Genomic DNA, 21,907 nt, shown 5'->3' with positions numbered 1-21,907 from the left:
TGTTATTCTGAAGAAAAACCCATTTGGATTTGCGAAATACAACCAACAACATCATAAAATCACTACGAGCTAGCTCGTAGCTACAAATATAGTGCCCAAAGAGACTTTGAAACCAGGAAAGTGGACATTGTTTACCGTAGCAAAGCACTTTTTGCGCCACGGTGTGAGATGCACTTTCGTACAGTGGGAGTGACAGTGCATGGGGTCAGTGCGTACAGGCCAGCAGATCTTGCACAATGCGGTGGGCATTTGCAGCAGACTTTACGGTACACAAACACACACACACACATACACACGAAAAAACCCACACACTATTGGACCAGACATAGTGGTTACAATAATGTGTCCTGTTTTTCTTGTGTATTATTCGCTGTCTGTAGATTTCTTCACAAGGGTTGTCAAGACCAACCTACCACAGATCATCGCCAAACTAGCGACCGTACCAGATATAGTGCTCACTGAAGTATTTGGATATGTCGACCTGCATGATCAGTTTATCAGCACTTATCGAACGGCATGTGAGGTGGCCGGTCATGTACATGATCTTCCACTTTGCTGTCAATCAGCAATTGGGGCGTCTTTACTGTACCCATTGGGCAGCTTTCTGTTTCTCTTTTATCACTTGCACCGTCCTGATCTCACTCAACGACTGGATAAAGATTTCCTGATCAAGATCGACCGTGAGGCAGGATGTGATGGGAGTAGTCTTGTCCGACTGTTGAATTTGGCTATTGATTTACAGAGCGAAAGTAAGTGATAATTTGAAGACTGAGATGCAAGTTAAAGAATGTCCATGATGATGAATCCTAGTCAATGGATGATGCTGGTCTTTGTATTAGTGTGCATACCAGCAGAAGTTTACATAAAATTACAATTGTTTTATACCAGCAGAAATGTTCTAAATGATATTTGCTGTGTTCCAATTTGTTTAGTATACGTTATGTTCTAGCCTTGGTTTCCATTGTTACGAAAATGGGGAATTTTATTGAAATCGTCCATACCTAATCATAATGGCACTTTCTCCCGGTGATTTGACTTGACACTTGACTGACTCACGACCGCCATCCAGATCACACAAGAAGTCCATTGAACTTTCAAAGTCGGCGGGAAAGCGCTAGCTTCAGTGTTGGGAGCAACTCATGTTCTGATGAAATGATTGCCGAAGTCTCAAACTCTATTTCATAGCACAGAAAGTAGCCTAAAAACCAGCCTGTCATGTTTGTGGAAATCACCAGCATATTGTTTAGTAATGTCATAATGTCACTAAACTTAATGTACCGGCAATCCAAGCAATACTCGTAGAGAAATTTCTGTGTGATTCTTCCAATCTCATTTTCATATACAGGAGGTACCGCAATGTCAATGATGAATGATGAAGGTGCGATTGCATTGAGAGAAGGACCAGGAGAATCAGTTCAAGGTTAGTATTGTCCTTGTAATGGTCATCCATTAATGCACAACCCTAGTTAAGGGAAATACATGCTCAAAGTTTATCAGCACGAGCCTTTCTGCGCTAGCATTCCAGCACAAGCATCACAGCATCCTGTACATTAGGACTACCTTTCTCAGGGTGGCAAAACTGAGCGTCCATAGAGTTAACGAGGAAAATCTCAGCCTGACAGTAAAACCCACTGCGAATTAGAGCGCCGTGGAAATGAGTGCCTACAAAGTCAGTACAAAATACACCAGCGGGGGAGAAAGGCGCACGGTTAAGTTAGTACGACCTGATGAGGCAGTGATCATTGCTATTTATGTGTCACACTCAGGGGCATCACACACATTATGACCGGTAAGACCATGGTCGTACCACTTTTCATACGACTTAGTCTGCCCAATTCATCCAAATAGCAGTGAAAATTTCATAGGATCATTTTTTTAGTACATGCACTTGTACATAACTTACACTGTGCACATAACTGACGGAGTTGACTTGGAGTAGACCAGGGTATGCATATGTGCCCTTTATTGGTACTGTTCTGTCTGGACCCATGGTTGCTGCCAGTAGACTAGTATACCGAGTACTAGGTAGTTGTATTTAGTGCTGGGTGCTATGTGCTATGTAGTTACATTGACTGTTGCTGCAGTGTCCACGTAAACATGGTAGTCTAGATGTACATGTATGTCTTCAGCTCACACACACACACTCACAGAGTCACACACACACACACACACTCACACACACACTCACACACACACACACGCACACACACACACACACACACACACACACACACACACACACACACACTCACAGAGTCACAAAGACAGTATACTAAGCAACGAACACCTATTCTACAGGATACCAGTTAATCAGCTATGGTAGATGTACGAGATGTTGACATGTCATGTCGGCATGGAGACGGCCTTTCCATGGTAACTGGAGCCGCGAAAGAACTCAGTTCTGATTTGACTTTCTTACTTTTCTGTTTTGGTGAAACAATGTCAGTATGAAAGGGAGGACGGCCTATGCATTGTAACTGGAGCTGCGAAAGAACTGTCTGCTTGATTTACTTAGTTTTCTGTAGTGGCGAACCAATGGCAGGATGAAAGGGAGGACTGCCCCACATAATCAAATTATAGACCTGAGAAATGTCGCAGGGCGTTTGATTTCAGCAGACGTGTCACATGATTGGCAGACACTGGCTTGAACAGTGCTAGGATAAGAAGTTCCATGGAAATGTTCTGCGCTGACACTCAGTGCATGACCACAGATACCAGGCATGCGGATAATGGGGTGCAACTTCAAGAGATTCAATACCATCCTCTTCTAAAGTTAAAGGGGAAGTTAAGTCTAAAATTGAATTTTCACCAGTTGTAGTCTTCGTGGTGCTGAGTCGAATGGTCTTGGTCTGAGGAAGCTGAGACGCTCCCTTCCTCCTTTATTCCCAATCGAACTCGCACGCTTCCACCGAAACTGGGTGACTGCGCCCTACTACATCGCGATTTGTATGCAAAATGTCACTAAAAGCGCCATTTCGTTCTTATAAAAGCCCAGATGACCGCGATTGGCGCATATGTTGTAGTCTTTTGGACGCTGAGTCGACTGGTTTTGGACCCAAAAGGCTGCGATGGAGCGTTCGGCCCTTATTCCCAATCGAACATGGTTGAACAAGCGGTCACCTGCTCCTGCGTACACCAGTCACCTGGTCACCGTGCCTGCAGGCTACAACTTACAGCATGTTTGGGCGATTTTCTTTCACCCGAGTTGAACCTTTGAACCTTCGAGTTGAACCTTGTGAAATTTGTCGCCTGCTAGTGCAGTGATCAGGTAACTGGTGTACGCAGGAGCACATGACCGCTTGTTCAACCATGTTCGATTGGGAATAACGGCCAAACGCTGCATCGCAGCCTTTTCGGACCAAAACCAGTCAACTCAGCGTCCAAAAGACTACAACATATGCGCCAATCGCGGTCATCCGGGCTTTTATAAGAACGACATGGCGCTTTTAGTGACATTTTGCATACAAATTGCGATGTAGTAGGGCGCAGTCACCCAGTTTCGGTGGAAGTGCGCGAGTTCGATTGGGAATAAAGGAGGAAGGGAGCGTCTCAGCTTCCTCAGACCACGATCATTCGACTCAGCACCCCGAAGACTACAACTGGTGAAATTTGATTTTAGGCTTATAATTATTTTAACTTCCCCTTTAAATTTGCTCAAATGCACTGCAGTCAGTTACATTCCACTGAAATGCTCGTGCCCAAATGGTCGTGCTAAACTGTTCATTTTAAAACTCTGGTGCTGAAATGGGACTAATCCGGGTGTTGTAGGCTAGCTAGACCCAATTCATCGTGAACATCCTTCCCATTTTCTTCAATAACGTCTTCCTCATATCTACATCACATGTATTATGCTTTGATCTGGTGTATGTGTATTTTTATATTGTGCAGCTGATAATGGCCAGTACGCAGCAGCTCTCAGTGAACTGATGAAGGAAGGTGTGCAGCTGATACCGTATGGCCGACTGATAATGTGCGGGCCAGGCCGCACAGGCAAGAGCAGCTTCCTGCGATCCCTCCTGCGTCAAACGTTCATGTCTCAAGTCGACAGCACAATCGGTGTGGAGCTGGAGAAGGTGATCTGCACCATCGAGAAACAAGGGTCACAATATGTATGGAATCAAGCTGAAGATTCTTACCAGCAGCAGTTGGCCCTGACGCACAGAGCTGTTGGACAAGAGCAAAGGAAGAAAGAGATAGTAGCAGCACTGAGACAACAAGGTGTGGAGATCCCAAAGAACACCAGGTCCACATCCTCCATGCCATCAACTCCTGCAACATCACCATCCGCTGTGATTGAGACTGAGCAAGCAGATACAGCCAGTGTGAGTGAATCTGCTATCAGCCAACGTGATGAAGCCACCCACACCGGGTACTCTGGTCAATCAGCTACCAGTTCATCTGAAACCATGGACTCTCAGAATGTTCCCACTGCATCCAAGCCGGAGGAGGTCTCAACCATGAGTGTAGAACAGGTAGCAACAGCAGAGCAAGATGTGCAGCAGCTACAGACGGAAATCAACTCAGCAACGTTGAAGTTTGAAAGCTTCCTTGAAGATCTGAAGAAGGGCAAAAGTGAAGTTTTCACTGCAGAGCATCTGAAGAACCTGACATTTATAGATGTCTGGGACTTTGCTGGTCAGAAGCTGTTTGCAGCGATCCAACACATGGTCCTGGCCTGTGATCGGTGTGCATATGCTGTCGTCTTTGATGCCTCAAAGAAGCTCCAGGACCGAGCGAAGCCGACGTTTGGTGTAGACGGTGAGGAACTGCCGCTTTCCAACAGCCTGGAGCAGACCAACTTTGATGTGATGGAGACGTGGTTCAACGCTATCCACGAGGTTATTGGAGACAGCGACAACGTACCCGTGTTTGCCATTGGCACACATGTGGACAAGTTACCAAAGAAGCCAGAAGCAAGGAAGAAGACAACTGAAGAGATAAAGAAGTACATATTGGCCAATGCAGATGGTAAGGCCTATGCAAACAACATCGACAAGGTGGTATTTGTGGACAACACACGAGCTGGCAAGGATCCGGAAGACCCAGCAGTTGTTCAGCTACGGCAAGACATCATCCAGCAGCTGCAGCATCAGTTCAGCGTTGCCATACCATTTCGTTGGCTTCCTGTAACCATCTCCATTGGGCACATTGCAAAATCGTTTGAACGACCATGGTTGTCGGTTGACGAGCTACGTCGCTTGGCCATTGCTGTTGGTAGCATTTCCAGTGAGGATTCGGAGTCTGATTTCCAGGAGATGTTGAAGTTCCAACATGGTCTTGGTCATTTGCTTCACTTTGTTCACAATGCCCGTCTTCGTGATCGTGTGATCATTGACATCCACTGGGTTCTGAAGACCATGTCACTGCTCTTTTGTCCTGAACCAAAGGATATGCAGAGCAAGCGTCTACGTCCACAATATGACTTGCTGACTCAGGATGGCATCCTCCTGGAAAGTCTTGCCATGCACCGCTGGTCACAGCACAATCGTATGACATCGCGCTACACGGCCACAGAAGAACAGCGTGATTTCCTGTTTGAGATGGGTGAGCACTTTGCCCTGTTCTACAACACCAAGACAACTGTGAATGTGCCTGGTCAGAGGAAGGAGGTGACAACTCGCAAGTTCTTTGTACCAGCACTAGTGGAGCGAGTTGCACGTCTTCAAGATGAATTGAGCAAAGGCAAGCCAAGTCCAGCTATGTACCTGTACAGTGGTGCAGATCGTTACTTTCCACAAACCCTGTTCTGGTGTGGTGTTGTGAGGTGTATGCAACGCTACAGTCCAAAGGTGGATCCTATCCTTTATCACACATCAGCACGTATTCTGGTGAATGATCGCTTCTGGCTGGTCATGCAGTATTTCCAGCATGGCATTCGTCTGTCACTGGAGATTCCTGTCGCAGCTGGCACGGCTAAGTCTTCTACCGATGCTGGTACTGGCGTGGACAAGTCAGTTGGCTCTCCTGACATTGGTGTCGCAGCAAGCAAGGACGAGTCCGCGGCAGTCGAGCTTTGTCATGAGCTTCTACCGTATCTGGAGTCGGAGCTCGACAAGCTGAAGGCATTCTCCCTGACTCATGTGAAGTTCAGCAGAGCTGTTCGCTGTCCATGCTCGTTCAGCCGAGATGTGTGTCGCAAACACAAGAAGAAGGGTTGTGCAGAGATTGGCTGTCAGCACTTTGCTCCACTGGTGGAGGGATTACGTCCACGTTGTTCCATCGGAGGACGCCCAGAAGTAGACATCAGTGATGTCCGGCAATACTGGCCATGCTTCTCTGAAGACGCGCAGGTGAGCACACCATGGATGAGTATTGATATATTCAAGAGTACGGCTCGTTTCTCCAAAGTGTGTGTGCCGTACGCTAAACAATGTAGTGTGTGGTAGAGTTTGTATTCATTTGACATTGTTCTATTGGTAAGAGAAGTAAATTGTGCTAAGTGATTACTTCAGTCAATAACGGATTTGTCATGTGGTGTGAAACTCTGCTGTCACATTGCATTGCAACTGCAGACCACTGGAAATCATAAAATGCTGACAACTGGTGCCACACCTAATGATGGCACATAATGCGTATGTTATAAGTAGGCCGAGACCTCTGGTCGTTTGAGTTGCTATCAGTATGTCAGTATATCGTCCCTACATCATCTTTGTTTAGCTTTATGTCGCTCTCCACATGTTTATGGTAGTGTATACATCTACAGCGACGGCGTAGTGGGCAAGCGCTCCAAACTGGCGTCCGCGGATGCAAGTAACCAGAGCAGCGCCCGCCGCCATTTACATTCCACCTCGCGAGCCGGACCAACAGTTAATTAAAGGGGAAGCGCATCGATTTTTCGAGTAGGGTCCAGAAGAAAGACAATTTGATATCGGTTCGAATGGCATATCTCTCGTTTCCGTACGATAAGCCAAACTTGCCAAATCGCCAATTGTGTACTCACGTTGCCATAGCGACCAGCGCAGTGATGACGTATGAAATGCTTAGCTCCACCCCAGAGAAGGTCGATCACTGCTGAAATTGGTCATTTTCAAATTGTCTTATTGTATTCACGATGTGAAAGAAGTGCTGTATTCAATGCTGTTAGTGCCGTGAACTGTTTATCGGGCTTCTCTTGCATTTCCCTAGGCTGACTGTGCCCAGGAAATGGTTCCTCTAGAAGAAGATGCTTGGTATTCGCCATCTCTCCTGAGACATTTTCAGCAAACTTTGAAACTTACGACAATATTTCATTCGTCAATCTCCACCACCCGTCGTTTCACCTGGCTTCAGAAGATGTTACGAGAGATAGGAGAGTCGCCAGGAAGCATCACATCCATCTTCAGGAAGTGGAAAGAGCAAACGGCATGGTCCTTGGTTGGGGGAAATGCTGAACGTCTGATTTGTCCCAACCAAGATTTCAGCATTTTGTTCGTCACTATTTCCGCTTGTCTGCTGATGTTTTCGCACTCCAGCTTTCTCCTGTCGGTGTTACGTCCCAGGACACAACCGAGAGGACTACTGATAAACAGTCCACCGCTCTGACAGCATTAAACACAGCCCTTCTTTCACTTCGTGAATACAATTATAAACCAATTGAAAATGACCAAATTCTGCTGTGATCGACCTTCTCTGTGGTGGAGCTAGTAGTAGTATTCTTTTTTTAAAGAAAAAACAAAAAGAATACTACTAAAAGAATACTACAAAAAGAATACTACTACTAGCTCCACCACAGAGAAGGTCGATCCCAGCAGAATTTGAGCTAAGCCTTTCATACGTCATCACTGTTGACATTTTCATTACATCCCGGTCCAACACAAGAAACCAAGTAGTTTTCGGGTAGTATTGACGTATTATTGATAGATGGGACGAAATTAAGGATGGACGACTGGACGAGACAAGATGAGACTGACGAGGATTCGACTGACTATCAGATTCTGGAAAGTCTCGTTATACATGAAATCTTACTACAATAAATGCGTACGGTGCAATGCATAAGCGTGCCCAATTAGTTGGCGCGTTTATTATGTGTATAGTCCGGCTATGTACACCAAAAAGGGATGTAATTAGATCTGCGGATGCAAAGGCTAGTTTGTGCGTTTTTGAACATTCAAGCGATACCGACGCGGATCCCGCGAATATTATTATTATTATTAAAGGGGAAGTTAAGGCAAAAATTAAAATTTCACCAGTTGTAGTCTTCGGGGTGCTGAGTCGAATGGTCTTGGTCTGAGAAAGCTGAGACGCTCCCTTCCTACTTGAATCCCAATCGAACTCGCGCACTTCCACCGAAACTGGGTGACTGCGCCCTACTAGATGGGGATTTGTATGCAAAATGTCACTAAAAGCGCCATTTCGTTCTTATAAAAGCACGGATGACCGCGATTGGCCCATATGTTGTAGTCTTTTGGACGCTGAGTCGACTGGTTTTGGTCCGAAAAGGCTGCGATGCAGCGTTCCTCCTTTATTCCCAATCGAACATGGTTGAAGAAGCGGTCCCGTGCTCCTGGGTGCCCAAATCACCTGGTCACCACGCCAGCAGGCGACAACTTTCACACCAAGGTTCAACTCGAGTGACAGGACTGCACCCAAAAAAGGTCAAACAGGCTAGTAAGTTGTACCCTGCAGGCACGGTGACCAGGTGACTGGCGTACGCAGGAGCACGTGACCGCTTGTTCAACCATGTTCGATTGGGAATAAAGGCGGAACGCTGCATCGCAGCCTTTTCGGACCAAAACCAGTCGACTCAGCGTCCAAAAGACTACAACATATGGGCCAATCGCGGTCATCCGTGCTTTTATAAGAACGAAATGGCGCTTTTAGTGACATTTTGCATACAAATCCCCATCTAGTAGGGCGCAGTCACCCAGTTTCGGTGGAAGTGCGCGAGTTCGATTGGGATTCAAGTAGGAAGGGAGCGTCTCAGCTTCCTCGGACCACGACCATTCGACTCAGCACCCCGAAGACTACAACCGGTGAAATTTTAATTTTTGCCTTAACTTCCCCTTTAATTACATCAAATGTACGGTGGTTTTATGTGCAGGGTCAGAAGGAGGGAAACCGGGCTACAAATGTGTATGGTACTAACTATTGCATGCAGGGGGAATGGTACTATATGGGGGTGAGTATGGGTTTACAGGGGACATGTGCAACATCACTGCGCTCGTCGCTATGGCAACGAGAGTATACTATTGGCGATTTGGCAAGTTTGGCTTATCGTATGGAAGCGAGAGATATGCCATTCGAACCGATATCAAATTGTCTTTCTTCTGGACCATACTCGAAAAATCGATGCACTCAGAGTCCCCTTTAAAATATGAAGTACTTGTAGTGTTGAGAAAAGGAGGACAAAATGTTACGAGTTATGACTCCTTTTTTCACCATAATTTAATTTGCTCACCATCCGAGTTATACTTGTAATGTTTTTGTGTATTCAGCAACATATGATTAAACAAAGAAATCGCGAATAATCGCATGCCTGGTAATAAATCCATGGCCAAGGGATTCCTGCAATTAGGAGTTGGGTGTTCACTTTGCTCCGGCCCATGCCTTTACTCGTGTTGGTGTCTGGCCAGAAATTATTCAACCAAGTCATGTTTTACCTCTTTGCATGTTTGGCCGCAGTTCCCGTTTTCCGTTTGTGGCTGGATAGTTGATTTCCTGTGACCCGGTTATCTTTGATTTTCAGACTTTGGAACGTTCAGATGGGAAGCTGGATCAGTCTGACCTTGACCTGGAGCTTGTGACTGGAGATGCTGCTGCAGAAGCCAAAGGTAATTTTTAAACCTGTTTAGTGTTTCTTCTTATTGTCCGCTAACTCAACGCAGCCACTTACGCTTGTATAATACTTCACTCCTCAACTCCAAAACGGCCTCTTCACTTTGGAAATCAAATTACATAACCAGCAAATTGTCATGCCTGACCACTCTTCAGGGTTACTACATAAAATGAATAACAAAGATGCAAAAGTAGGGATTCACTGGCCAGAAAATGCCACTTCATAGCTGTGTGGTGTCGACCAGGCTGACTAGTGGCAGTCAATCCTTCAGCCTTGCAAGCTGTTGAATGGTGCAATCCCAGCACAAGTTGCTATGGCTTCTGCTGTCGCATCGCTATCATCGCCTCCGGCGATGGGCGTCAAATGGTCAAAAATGGTGTGTGTGTGTGTGTGTGTGTGTGTGTGTGTGTGTGTGTGTGTGTGTGTGTGTGTGTGTGTTGGGGGAAAAAAAAAAAAAATTAAAAGACCAATTAAAAGACCAAAATTAGGGATTCACTGGCCAGAAAATGTCACTCCAAATAGCTGTATGGTGTAGACCAGGCTGAAAAGTGACGGTCAATTCTTCAGCCTTGCAAGCTGTTGAATGGTGTAATCCCAGCACAAGTTGCTATGGCTTCTGCCGTAGCATTGCTATCATCGCCTCCGGCGATGGGCGTCAAAGGTCAAAGGTGTTGGGGGAGGGGGGAGGGGGAGCTTCAGCAGAATTTCAATCGACAGATGCGAAGACAAAGTTCTAAGTAGATAGATTAAGTGCTACACTGTGTACCCACAGGTACAGAATTAGAGGATTACATGTGCAACACCTGTGGCTGGCTATGCGTCTGGCCAAGGTGTGGAGCTTGTATGCACGGTACTTGCAACACCTGTGGCTGGATGCGTCTGGCCAAGGTGTGGAGCTTGTATGCACAGTACTTGGTCTGACTGTAGGTGTTTTACATTTATGTACTCTTTCCCTCGTTGGTAGGGTTGGCTAAAGTTCAGCAGGTTACCTCGGCCACAGTGGCCAAGAAAGCTGCAGTCTATCACGGAGCACTGCATAAGCATTACACCGCTGTGCAGAGAAGCCTGGAGATTAACGTGATGGACTGTGTCAAGAGTTTGCGTGCTGAGGGTCACATCAATCACGACTGCGTGAAGGAAACGCGGGCAGTGATGAAGTCAAGTGGACACACTGAAGCTCTGGATCACCTGTGCTGTGTGCTGGAGGATCTGTCGGACGAAGGCATGTGCTACTTTGTGGAGCGTGTGCTACCATTTCAAGGTCTGTCTCAGCTGGTGGAAACATTCCAAGCTTGTCCCGGTCCTGGAAAGTGCACTCTGAACCACCATGATCTCCACACTGCTCCCAATGCTGATGTCAAAGGGAAAGTGTTGGATGAAGCTGACAGTGCAAGTGCTACATCTTCTTCACTGAAAGACAAGGTGAAAACTGGGGTAAGAATGGATTTTCTATACAACTGTGGAGTATGTCTTTATAAATTTGCATGTCTGTAAAAATGTTCGTAAATCGACATTATACAGAGACTTGTACGAACACGACATGGGAGATTTGCAAAGATATGCAAAGAACAAAATAAAAGGAAATAATGCAGAGAAACCCTTTCACGCTCAATGTTTTTTTTCGATAATTATTATTTCAATCATGTTAAAATTTCCACCTTTCTCTGGTATATTTCCTCTCCTAGTCCAAGGGAGGCAAAATAAAGCAGGGGTAGAAAAGATTCTTGCTTCTGTGAGGGAGGTGAAAGCAATGGAAGGTAGTTACATGAACAGAGCTGGTGGCGTGACATGTCATAACTGAGACAAAGTCGTTGGTGATGGCACGGCACGTGGAAAGTCACAGCCTCTACCTATCTCAGCTGCAAACAGTTCTGTTACAACTAGCAAATCTATATGTATCTCCTCTCACCATCACACCATCGCGTCTTGCGGAATCTTCAAACCATTGCTCTATTCCAGTCACTCAACCGCCCAAAGTTGCCTGGTGATAGACCAGGATGAAACACGAATCCCAATCTGCGAAACTGTTCCTGTGTGTCATGCACTGGGCGTGAACTGATGCACACGTCTGCCAAGCAAGATATCACCACCCAATGACTAGGCTATGTGTGAACTGATGGTGATAGCGGGAAATGGACTTGCAAGATGTGACCAAACTTAGGGCAGCTATGGAGAGCATGTGATGGTGCCATTTGACAGACTGTAGTGAGAGCTTCATGTGAAGTCCTCAAGCCATTAATCTAAGCGTGTAGTAGCAGAATTTAACGTAGAAAACTGTGCGAATATTTGCCAAGCGTGCTCATGCCTCTGCATGGGTTTGCATGCACACTGTAGTACCCATTTACACAGTACACCGAGCTGCATCATTCCCTTTTCTTGCAACTTCTATGGGTGGCCCCATGATCCTTGGGGGTGGTGGTGTTCCTACGGATTCGGACAATTCGATCTTCAGCCGAGTCTCACGCGAACCGTGGATTTCAATATTTTTACGGGTGTTAACGGAGCTCGGTGAACCTTTCCTGCTCCATGATGTGCATTTGAGCAATTTTATTTATTTTGGAATTGACTTCTAATTCAAGGCTCACGAGATGAACAGATGGTGGCATGTAGACATTGCCACTGAGCATGCCTATTATGTTTGTCATGCTTATTTTCCTAAACGATTATCTCTGTACGATTATTTGATCTGTTGGTGTATTCTTAGATGTCTGAGCTTCACCAGGAAGTACTGCGTTCAAGCTATGTGGAATTAAAGTGCAGTTTGGACGTAGAAGAGGGCATTCTGGATCATCTCTATGCAGAGAGCATCGTTACCAAGCGCTTCTGCAAGAAACTCCGCACTATGGATGATCGTGAAGACCAGGTAATGCTTGTGTCAATGTGTTATGCAACTAGATAGGAAACCTGGTCAACGCAGAAAATCTCGGTGGATATCATCAACTTGCCGTGCAGGGGCGTCGGACACGGTACGGTCACTACGGTATTGACCGACCACTTTTCGCCTGAGGTGCCCCTCGTGGAAGGTCCAAAACCGGTGTAAAAAACATCTGGAAGTGGCACTGTTGGCCGAGTTGTGCACCGGCGTACCATGTGTAGACTCCTACAGACTGTCAGTGTACCAAGTGTACGTGTACAGAGCAGTGCTGTACACTGTACACTACTCACTAGTAGAGTGCTGTACACTGTTCACTAGTGGAGTAGTCACGGTAGTGTAGTGTAGTGTAGGCAGTGCAGTGTAGTGTAGTGTAGTGCAGTGCAGTGCAGTGCAGTGTAGTGTAGTGTAGGCAGTGCGGTGCGGTGCGGTGCGGTGCGGTGCGGTGCGGTGCGGTGCGGTGCAGTGTAGTGTAGTGCGATGCGGTGCAGTGCAGTGCAGTGTAGTGTAGTGCGATGCGGTGCAGTGTAGTGCAGTGTAGTGCAGTGCGGTGCAGTGTAGTGTAGTGTAGGCAGTGTAGTGTAGTGTAGTGCGGTGCGGTGCGGTGCGGTGCAGTGCAGTGTAGTATAGACGGCGTAGACTGTTCTGTCAAACAAATCTAGACTTCTGTGTGTTGGTGTCACACATGTACACGATTGTGTCTACTATCACTGGATATGAGAGGCAATATAATAATTATGGAAAGCTTTCGACCGTATTTCATTGTACAGCTCATGGGCTTCCACACCTACATTGCATTGGGTTAACGTGAAAGGGGAAGTTAAGGCAAAAATTAAAATTTCACCAGTTGTAGTCTTCGGGGTGCTGAGTCGAATGGTCTTGGTCCGAGAAAACTGAGACGCTCCCTTCCTACTTGAATCCCAATCGAACTCGCGCACTTCCACCGAAACTGGGTGACTGCGCCCTACTAGATGGGGATTTGTATGCAAAATATCACTAAAAGCGCCATTTCGTTCTTATAAAAGCACGGATGACCGCGATTGGCCCATATGTTGTAGTCTTTTGGACGCTGAGTCGACTGGTTTTGGTCCGAAAAGGCTGCGATGCAGCATTCCTCCTTTATTCCCAATCGAACATGGTTGAAGAAGCGGTCACGTGCTCCTGGGTGCCCAAATCACCTGGTCACCACGCCAGCAGGCGACAACTTTCACACCAAGGTTCAACTCGAGTGACAGGACTGCACCCAAAAAAGGTCAAAACAGGCTAGTAAGTTGTACCCTGCAGGCACGGTGACCAGGTGACTGGTGTACGCAGGAGCACGTGATCGCTTCTTCAACCATGTTCAATTGGGAATAAAGGAGAAACGCTGCATCGCAGCCTTTTCGGACCAAAACCAATCGACTCAGCGTCCAAAAGACTACAACATATGGGCCAATCGCGGTCATCCATGCTTTTATAAGAACGAAATGGCGCTTTTAGTGATATTTTGCATACAAATCCCCATATAGTAGGGCGCAGTCACCCAGTTTCGGTGGAAGTGCGCGAGTTCGATTGGGATTCAAGTAGGAAGGGAGCGTCTCAGCTTCCTCGGACCACGACCATTCGACTCAGCACCCCGAAGACTACAACTGGTGAAATTTTAATTTTTGCCTTAACTTCCCCTTTAAGAGGACTAAGTTTTTTTACATAAGGCAGCATCTTTGATTGACAGCGCCAAACACAAAGAAAGAAAGGCAATTTGCTGTTTCTGGTCTACTTGGACTATGAGCCTCATGCATGGTAGCTTGCTGTGGGTTTCCAGGTAAATTGGACTTGAAATTTGGCAACAAGAGAGCATGGATGAATAACATTGCGCATTGGTTCTATCAAGCCCACTAAGCTGCTTTACTTTGAGAGATTGGAAGTTCGTGACAATGCTGTATAGTGTACTTACTAGACACCTTCAACTCCTCATCACGAATTCCATGTTTTGTCTGTTTCTGGAATGTTGTGTCTCAGGCGTCTGAGTTCTTGGAAGCACTGCCAGGTTGTGGTGCGCAGGCCTTTCGTCAGTTTCTATCCGCTCTCAAGGACAGTACGAAGCTGGCTCACAAGGAGCTTGCCGATCTGCTGAAGGAGAAGCTGGTGGAGAAGTCTTTCGTAAGCTAATGTTTGTTGTGAATTGCACTCATTCTTCAGACTGATTTTGTATTGTTTATTCTCTGGCAATGCTGTTTTACGATGGCTGTCATGTACAACACTCGAAACATGGCTGCACGGTCAACTACACACAGTCATCTTGAAAACAAAATAGTTACGACAGTGGAATGCCAGATACAATAAACGGGGAAGACCTATTTATTTGTACAAGCTGCCATTTGCAGCGCATTCCTGACGTCATTATACAATGTCAAGATTGTCGACGCCAAGCTAATATTATAACATTTAAAGTATGACATCAACAATCTTGACATTAGTTGTATTAGGTTTTCTCTTGACCAGACAGAACTAAACGACGCATGCAGACGCTAGCACGAAGAGCTCACCAACAATACTCCATGCCAGCAAGTATTTACTCATGACCAGCTTGTTTCCAGGTTTTTTTAGCTTTCAATAACTGCTTTTCTTCTGACGAGTCCCCGTGAACTTTCTATGGAAAAGAAGGTTGTGAGGAATAACTGCTTGCTGCCGTGGAGTATTGCTTGTAAGCTGTTTGTGCAGCATGGTATCTTCAAGTGATGTATGGTCTCCTCTAGTCAAACGAAGAACCGATTACTAATATCATTAGTTGGCCAAGCACGTGCCGGGATTCAGCTGGGCTAGTTTACGTATTGTGGTATGGTTCAAAAGTCTGAACTCTCACCCTATAATTCGGTATGCTAGAATCTTATGTGCCTTCAGTATCACACATGTATCTCAGTGTCTGCTCTAGGATTGTAGGACAGCCGGGTACACGTGTACCTGGCGCAACCATTTCAACCGGGTCAGAGCCGGGTACACATGTACCTGGCGCTGTCTCACCAGCCGAGTCACATGCTTTAACTGGTTGGTTGGCTTATTTTAATTCGGAAAATAAACGGGAACTAGGCCTAATGATATAAAGGCAAGTGGATAAGCCGCATTTAGAAAAGAGAGGACAGGAATTAGAAAATTACGAAAGAAGAAGAAGTATCTGACACATACAAGCCATATAGTCAGTCCTTTCAAACTTCGAAAGTGTAAAGTACCAACCGGGTCACAGGTGACCCGGTGCTATATTTTCAACCGGGTCCAAGCGCCGCCCAACCGGGTGGATTACCCGGCTCGCCCAGCACTGGAGCAGACACTGCTATCTACAGTGCATGTGTGTGCAGTACAGTCAACTTCGCGTATAACGACACTCGGCGGGGCATCAAAAAGGTGTCCTTATTCTCAAAGTGTCGTTATACCCGTAGTCTCATTATGTGTACAGTCAACTTGGCTAATAACGACTGCGGATATAACGACAATTCGCGAATAACGACATCATTTTCATGCCCAGAGCAAAGTCCCATCCAACTGTGACACATATAATGAGACTTCGGGTATAACGACACTTCGCGAATAAGGACACGTTTCTGATGCCCCGCCGAGTGTCGTTATAAGGCGAAGTTGACTGTATTACATTTAGATGGGACTTTGCTCTGGGCATAGAAATTCTGTCGTTATTCTCGAATTATCGTTATATCCGCAGACGTTATTAGCAAAGTTGACTGTACACTTACGGCGCGTAGCAGTGCCATCTTGCACCTTTTCTCCGCATGCTAGCACTTAGCATGTCTGTCACCTGGAAAGGCCCCGGGATCACGCTTCTTCGTTTTGTGGTAACAGACGTGCTAAGTGCTAGCGCACGGAGAATTGGTGCAATATGTGTCACTGCTACGTGCCGTAAGTGTACTGCGCACACATGCATTGTAGACACATGTGATACTGAAGGTACAAAAGATGTTCAACTTGGAGTCATGTTACTGGTGTTAATGTGGTAGACCAGAGAGCGTATGTGATGGAGGTAGACCAGAGAGCGCATGTGATGGAGGTAGACCAGAGAGCGCATGTGATGGAGGTAGACCAGAGAGCGCATGTGATGGAGGTAGACCAGAGAGCGCATGTGATGGAGGTAGACCAGAGAGCGCATGTGATGGAGGTAGACCAGAGAGTGCATGTGATGGAGGTAGACCAGAGAGCGCATGTGATGGAGGTAGACCAGAGAGTGCATGTGATGGAGGTAGACCAGAGAGCGCATGTGATGGAGGTAGACCAGAGAGCGCATGTGATGGAGGTAGACCAGAGAGCGCATGTGATGGAGGTAGACCAGAGAGCGCATGTGATGGAGGTAGACCAGAGAGCGCATGTGATGGAGGTAGACCAGAGAGCGCATGTGATGGAGGTAGACCAGAGAGCGCATGTGATGGAGGTAGACCAGAGAGTGCATGTGATGGAGGTAGACCAGAGAGCGCATGTGATGGAGGTAGACCAGAGAGCGCATGTGATGGAGGTAGACCAGAGAGCGCATGTGATGGAGGTAGACCAGAGAGCGCATGTGATGGAGGTAGACCAGAGAGCGCATGTGATGGAGGTAGACCAGAGAGCGCATGTGATGGAGGTAGACCAGAGAGCGCATGTGATGGAGGTAGACCAGAGAGCGCATGTGATGGAGGTAGACCAGAGAGCGCATGTGATGGAGGTAGACCAGAGAGCGCATGTGATGGAGGTAGACCAGAGAGCGCATGTGATGGAGGTAGACCAGAGAGCGCATGTGATGGAGGTAGACCAGAGAGTGCATGTGATGGAGGTAGACCAGAGAGTGGAGGTAGAACTACTTCGTATGGAAATAATAGTTATTATAATACCCAAAATCCAGCCTTTTTTAAACAGTTTTCATGGGGACAGGAATGAAATCAACGCAATAAATAAATCAAGTTGCGCATATACACACACCATTGGCACAGGTTAGGTATCCTTGAACGTTTTCGTTGCCATCTCTTCAGAGGGATTTAATGGCAAAGATAATGAGCAACACAATATATGATCAAAATACCGCCTAGCCCGAAAATTTGAATGATTAGGCCACCTAGAATTAATTCGTTGGTTCAGGTCACTTCACTCATCCGTACCAGGGTCGGTCGGTCGGGGTTATTTTTTATTTTCCCCAAAAATTTGGTTACTCCCATGTGCATGCATATATGTGCATATATGTAACAATGCAGATAGTGCATATCAAAAATCCAAGCTTTCGTCCCATTAGTCAGTCGATCAAATCTGACTGTAGACGGTCCAAGGCAGCCATTATCCCATCAGGTCCAGGTCCACTCCAGGACCACATCTTGGCGAGTCTGAAGAGCAACTTTCACCGAAACGTCTGTCAATGAGCGACGAGGTGGCGGAGCTGATGCTGTTTCAGGACCGATGGCGGATCAGAGATAATAGAATCACCAACCACTTAATCCTGTCATTTGCCTGCTTCCGAGGCCAATGTTTTGACTGCTTAAAATCGATGTAAATGTACACAGCCATGTAACAAAAGTACCTTTGCATGCACAATAAAAAAACAGTACCAGTGCCCGAAACAAGGAATTACTTCTGGGTGGCCTTACCTCTATCTTCTTTTTGTGATTGGTGTGGCCCAGAGACCGTTTGGAGAGTGTTGTGAAGATGTATGGGTGTAGTGGATGGCTACAGTAGAGTCTTCGCATTTAAAAAAAAATGCCATGAGGTGAAATAATACAATTGTCAGTGAGAACAATAAGAAGTGAGAACAAAAGCCACTAATCAAAAACAGTTGAAATCACAAGCTAAGAATACGTTAACAGCTTCAAGAGTGCAATATGCAACATTCAGAACTACTGATATAAATTTAGTTACAAACAACTCATTGTTCGCACTGACACTTGTATTATTTCACCTCAATGCATTGTGAGTATATTGTGTTACTCGTTGAATTATCTTTGCCAGTAAATCCTTCTGAAGACTAATCGGGTGACGAAAACGAAAACGTTCAAGGATACCTAGCCTATGAGAATGGTGTGTGTATAGAATGCGCAACTTGATTAATAATTATTTATTGCGTTGATATCTTTATTTTTCTTAGGCTGTGATCGTTTGGTCGGATCTAGATCCGTCAGACCCTCTGGATGGATCTGCAGTGATCGATTGGTCAAATCCGGATCCAGATCCTTCGGATTTTGATCCGAGCAACCCTGCCCCGGGAGCCGGGTTTCCACTGGATCCACCGGATCCAAATGTGACCTTTGTGGGTATATGGTGGGTAAAAATAATTTTTGTACTCATTGTCGTATCCATAAACGATTCTGGTCGATTTTTCGTACGACGCGCGCGATCAGTACCGACTTTCGCCCTTTTGGGTGACCGGACCGCTCCATTTCTTACTTCGCCAACATGGCCCAGGTCCAAAAAAGTGATCTGTTGATTTTGAATGACCCGATGGATCTGAGATCTGGATGCGGATCCGACCAACCGATCATAGCCATCATAGCCATAGTAAAAGTGCATCACTTCTCAAAACTATGTTTATCATGGCAACCAACGGGAGGCATAGACCTGTAGTTGCCAGTGTTGCATCTGCCAACTATGCTCCTGGCTACCATTTCTTGTATTAGTTTATATCATGGAGATCAACTGCTGTGTTTATACTCTCTCTGCTCCTGCAGGATCTGTGATCGTTGTCGCTATTGTGGATTCGGCAGGTTTCGGTGATGTTTGGTGACATGGTTCCACTTTCCTGACTTCTGCAGGCATGATGCCCACAATCTTCCACTGGCCCACGCAGTTGCTGGTACAGGACGCGACATTATTTCCATTATATTTCTTCATGTGCCGTTCGCAAATTTCACTGTCTTTTTTCTTTATCTTTTCACAGCAATTTGTGCTCAGTGGTTAACATTCTTATTTGTTAGAAGCATCTTTAGTGTCTGGACTTCTTTGGAAGGCCGTGAGAAATATTGTTTTGTGCAGTAGTTCATAATTTCCGTATTTTTGTAAATTTTTAGTAAACTTCTGATTTACTACTCGACATTGTTTGTATTTTATATTGCGTTATTGGATTGATTTTGATTTGCAAGTAAACATTCTGATAAGATCTGATGGCGACGAAGGAAGATGACTTTTAGTTTTTACTTGTTCATCCGGAGTGCGCAAACTCACTACATTCATTGCGTTATTATCTTTCCTATCTTCGCGGATATATATATTTTTGTTCAGTATGTAGTTTTGCCATATCTGCATCAATTGTACTCTTTATTGCTCTTATTGAATCCCTAAAACTAGAAATCTATTCATGCTGTTATTCCCATAATTTTTCATTTTAAAAATTTCTCAAAGTGTCGTTGTTTCCTTACCATGGCCTGTTTAACAAGCGATGTCATCGGGCGGGGTCGTACTGCTGAAGTAATTGTGGATTTTCTATACTGAGATGTGCTGAGAATCTTTCATTTCTTTCTTTGAAGATTGTTTTGCGTATAAATTTTATGAAATTCATGCATTCTGGTTTCTACCGGGACGTTATTTGGCCAGTTTTCTTTCTTCTCCAGGCTTTAAAAGTTGTTGTGAAGTATTTGCCTACATGATTTCTACTGAGATAGTTTGGGCAGCTTTTTTCTCCCTTACTCACCCTATGTCTCACAGCACAGGAATTATAAAGTACACATATCGTTCTTTTTTTATCTGTTCAAAGCTCACAATATTGACAGCTGTGTTTAGTTTTGTTTTGTTCACCTTATCTACTTGCCAATTCTTCAGGAACTTTCAATTATTGAGGGAAGACACCAATGTCAGTGTCACTAGTCTATTGTCCGGCTTTTGAGTACGGTTGTAAGTTATCAGTGGACTAGAGTGTAGGCATGCTACTGTTCTGTATTCGGAACGTCCGGAACAGATTCTTTATCTGGTTTGGGAGCAAGGTACAAAGAAAGATAGAGCCAGACAGAGGGATAGAGAGAGATGGGGGGGGGGGGAGCAGTATGTTATTCTGCCAGGTTTCATTGTCCATCCTTTCAAAGATCTAACTGATGCATGTCCGTTCTGGCTCAGAGCTCTCCTTCTCACCACCACCACCACCATCAGTTCGCGCCTGGCGCCTAGTCGATGCATGGTTGGCGGTATCCGACACAGATGGTGGTGGTAGAAGGAGAGCTCTGTGCCAGAACTTTGCAGCCTAGAGAGCATGATGCATGTCCGTGACAAGAAACCTTTCTTGGACTAAACAATCAGATCTGCTAACTAGCTAATGAGTGTGTGTTTTGTGTGTGTGTGTGTGGAGATTGTGTTGGGTCTGTTGCCAACAGGCTCGGCTGCTTGAAGGTGTAATGTTTTACCTGCCACCTTTGTTGGTTTCAGGGTTCATACACTTATTATTTGAAGTATACATACCTGTTAACCATGGACTGCTTCTGGCTAGACTAACTCTTTTGTAATCAATGGTGCTAGTGAAGCTTTTATACATGTATCATATCCACTCAGATTTAGCCACCCACACTAGTAGCAAGAGTTACCTTCACTGGGGGCAGGGGAACGCAAGTTGGACCCCGGGACGGATACCCTGATGCCATCAATCCTTTTTCTGCACCTTGTCCTCACCCACTTACTGCGGTGTGGAGAGTCCATAAGTGAGATCATTTCCAAGTTCACCCAGAGTTTGGGCATTTCAGGGGGTGTCGGCCGTTGGGCGGTTCAATAGCCAATCGAGTCATCTTTCCAAGATTCCTTTCTAGTCTCTCTCCCCTCTCCCAGGGAGACCCACGTGACCAGTTTTGGCAGTGAGCAACAAGTACAAGTGTGTGTGTTTGTGTGCGTGTGTGTGTGTGTGTGTGTTTGTTTTGTGTGTTTGTGTGTGTGTGTGTGTGTGCGCGCGCGCACGTGTGTGTGTGGTGACTAAACGGATCATTTTATTCATAGCTACAACTATTTAAAATCCTATAGCTACAGCAGCTACAGATATGGGCTCTGCCGTTTATGGGTATTGAGCACTCTTCCAACAGTCAACCACACTACCGTATTTTACCGGTTGTAAGTCGACCCCGGTTATAGGTCGACCCCGTATCCGGAGGTCTCAATTCTGCGTTTTAAAGTTTTCACCCAAAGAAGCACTACTAGCCACTCCCTTTTACTAACACAACAACAAATCATGTAAACATTCCTTAGTGGAGGGTATAACGTCCCAATCCTTGAAAAAGGCCAATGAACTTGCAAAAATGTGTACACATGGTGCACTCGTGCATGTAGTGCAGGTCTTTTTTGTAAGATACTGACAGTTCCCGGTTATAAGTCGA

At 45.7% G+C, this 21,907-nt stretch overlaps 1 protein-coding gene across 1 annotated transcript in view; it reads left to right on the top strand.

The window, feature by feature from the left end:
• LOC135816911 (uncharacterized) overlaps positions 1–20,430 on the top strand; it is a 25,820-nt gene extending 5,390 nt beyond the window's left edge. Inside the window, exons 2-9 of the mRNA XM_065330013.1 lie at positions 381–749; positions 1,346–1,420; positions 3,889–6,290; positions 9,665–9,749; positions 10,719–11,188; positions 12,459–12,617; positions 14,625–14,765; positions 19,292–20,430. Coding sequence (XP_065186085.1) covers positions 381–749; positions 1,346–1,420; positions 3,889–6,290; positions 9,665–9,749; positions 10,719–11,188; positions 12,459–12,617; positions 14,625–14,765; positions 19,292–19,300 — 3,710 coding nt within the window. The 3' untranslated portion in view covers positions 19,301–20,430. The remainder of the gene's footprint in view (positions 1–380; positions 750–1,345; positions 1,421–3,888; positions 6,291–9,664; positions 9,750–10,718; positions 11,189–12,458; positions 12,618–14,624; positions 14,766–19,291) is intronic.
• Positions 20,431–21,907: the final 1,477 nt, after the last annotated feature.

This window comes from Sycon ciliatum, chromosome 5, assembly GCF_964019385.1.
Source record: "Sycon ciliatum chromosome 5, ocSycCili1.1, whole genome shotgun sequence".
NCBI classification, from domain to species: domain Eukaryota; kingdom Metazoa; phylum Porifera; class Calcarea; order Leucosolenida; family Sycettidae; genus Sycon; species Sycon ciliatum.
The sequence above is the reverse complement of the archived record's forward strand: the minus strand, read 5'-3'. Positions and strand labels throughout refer to the sequence as shown.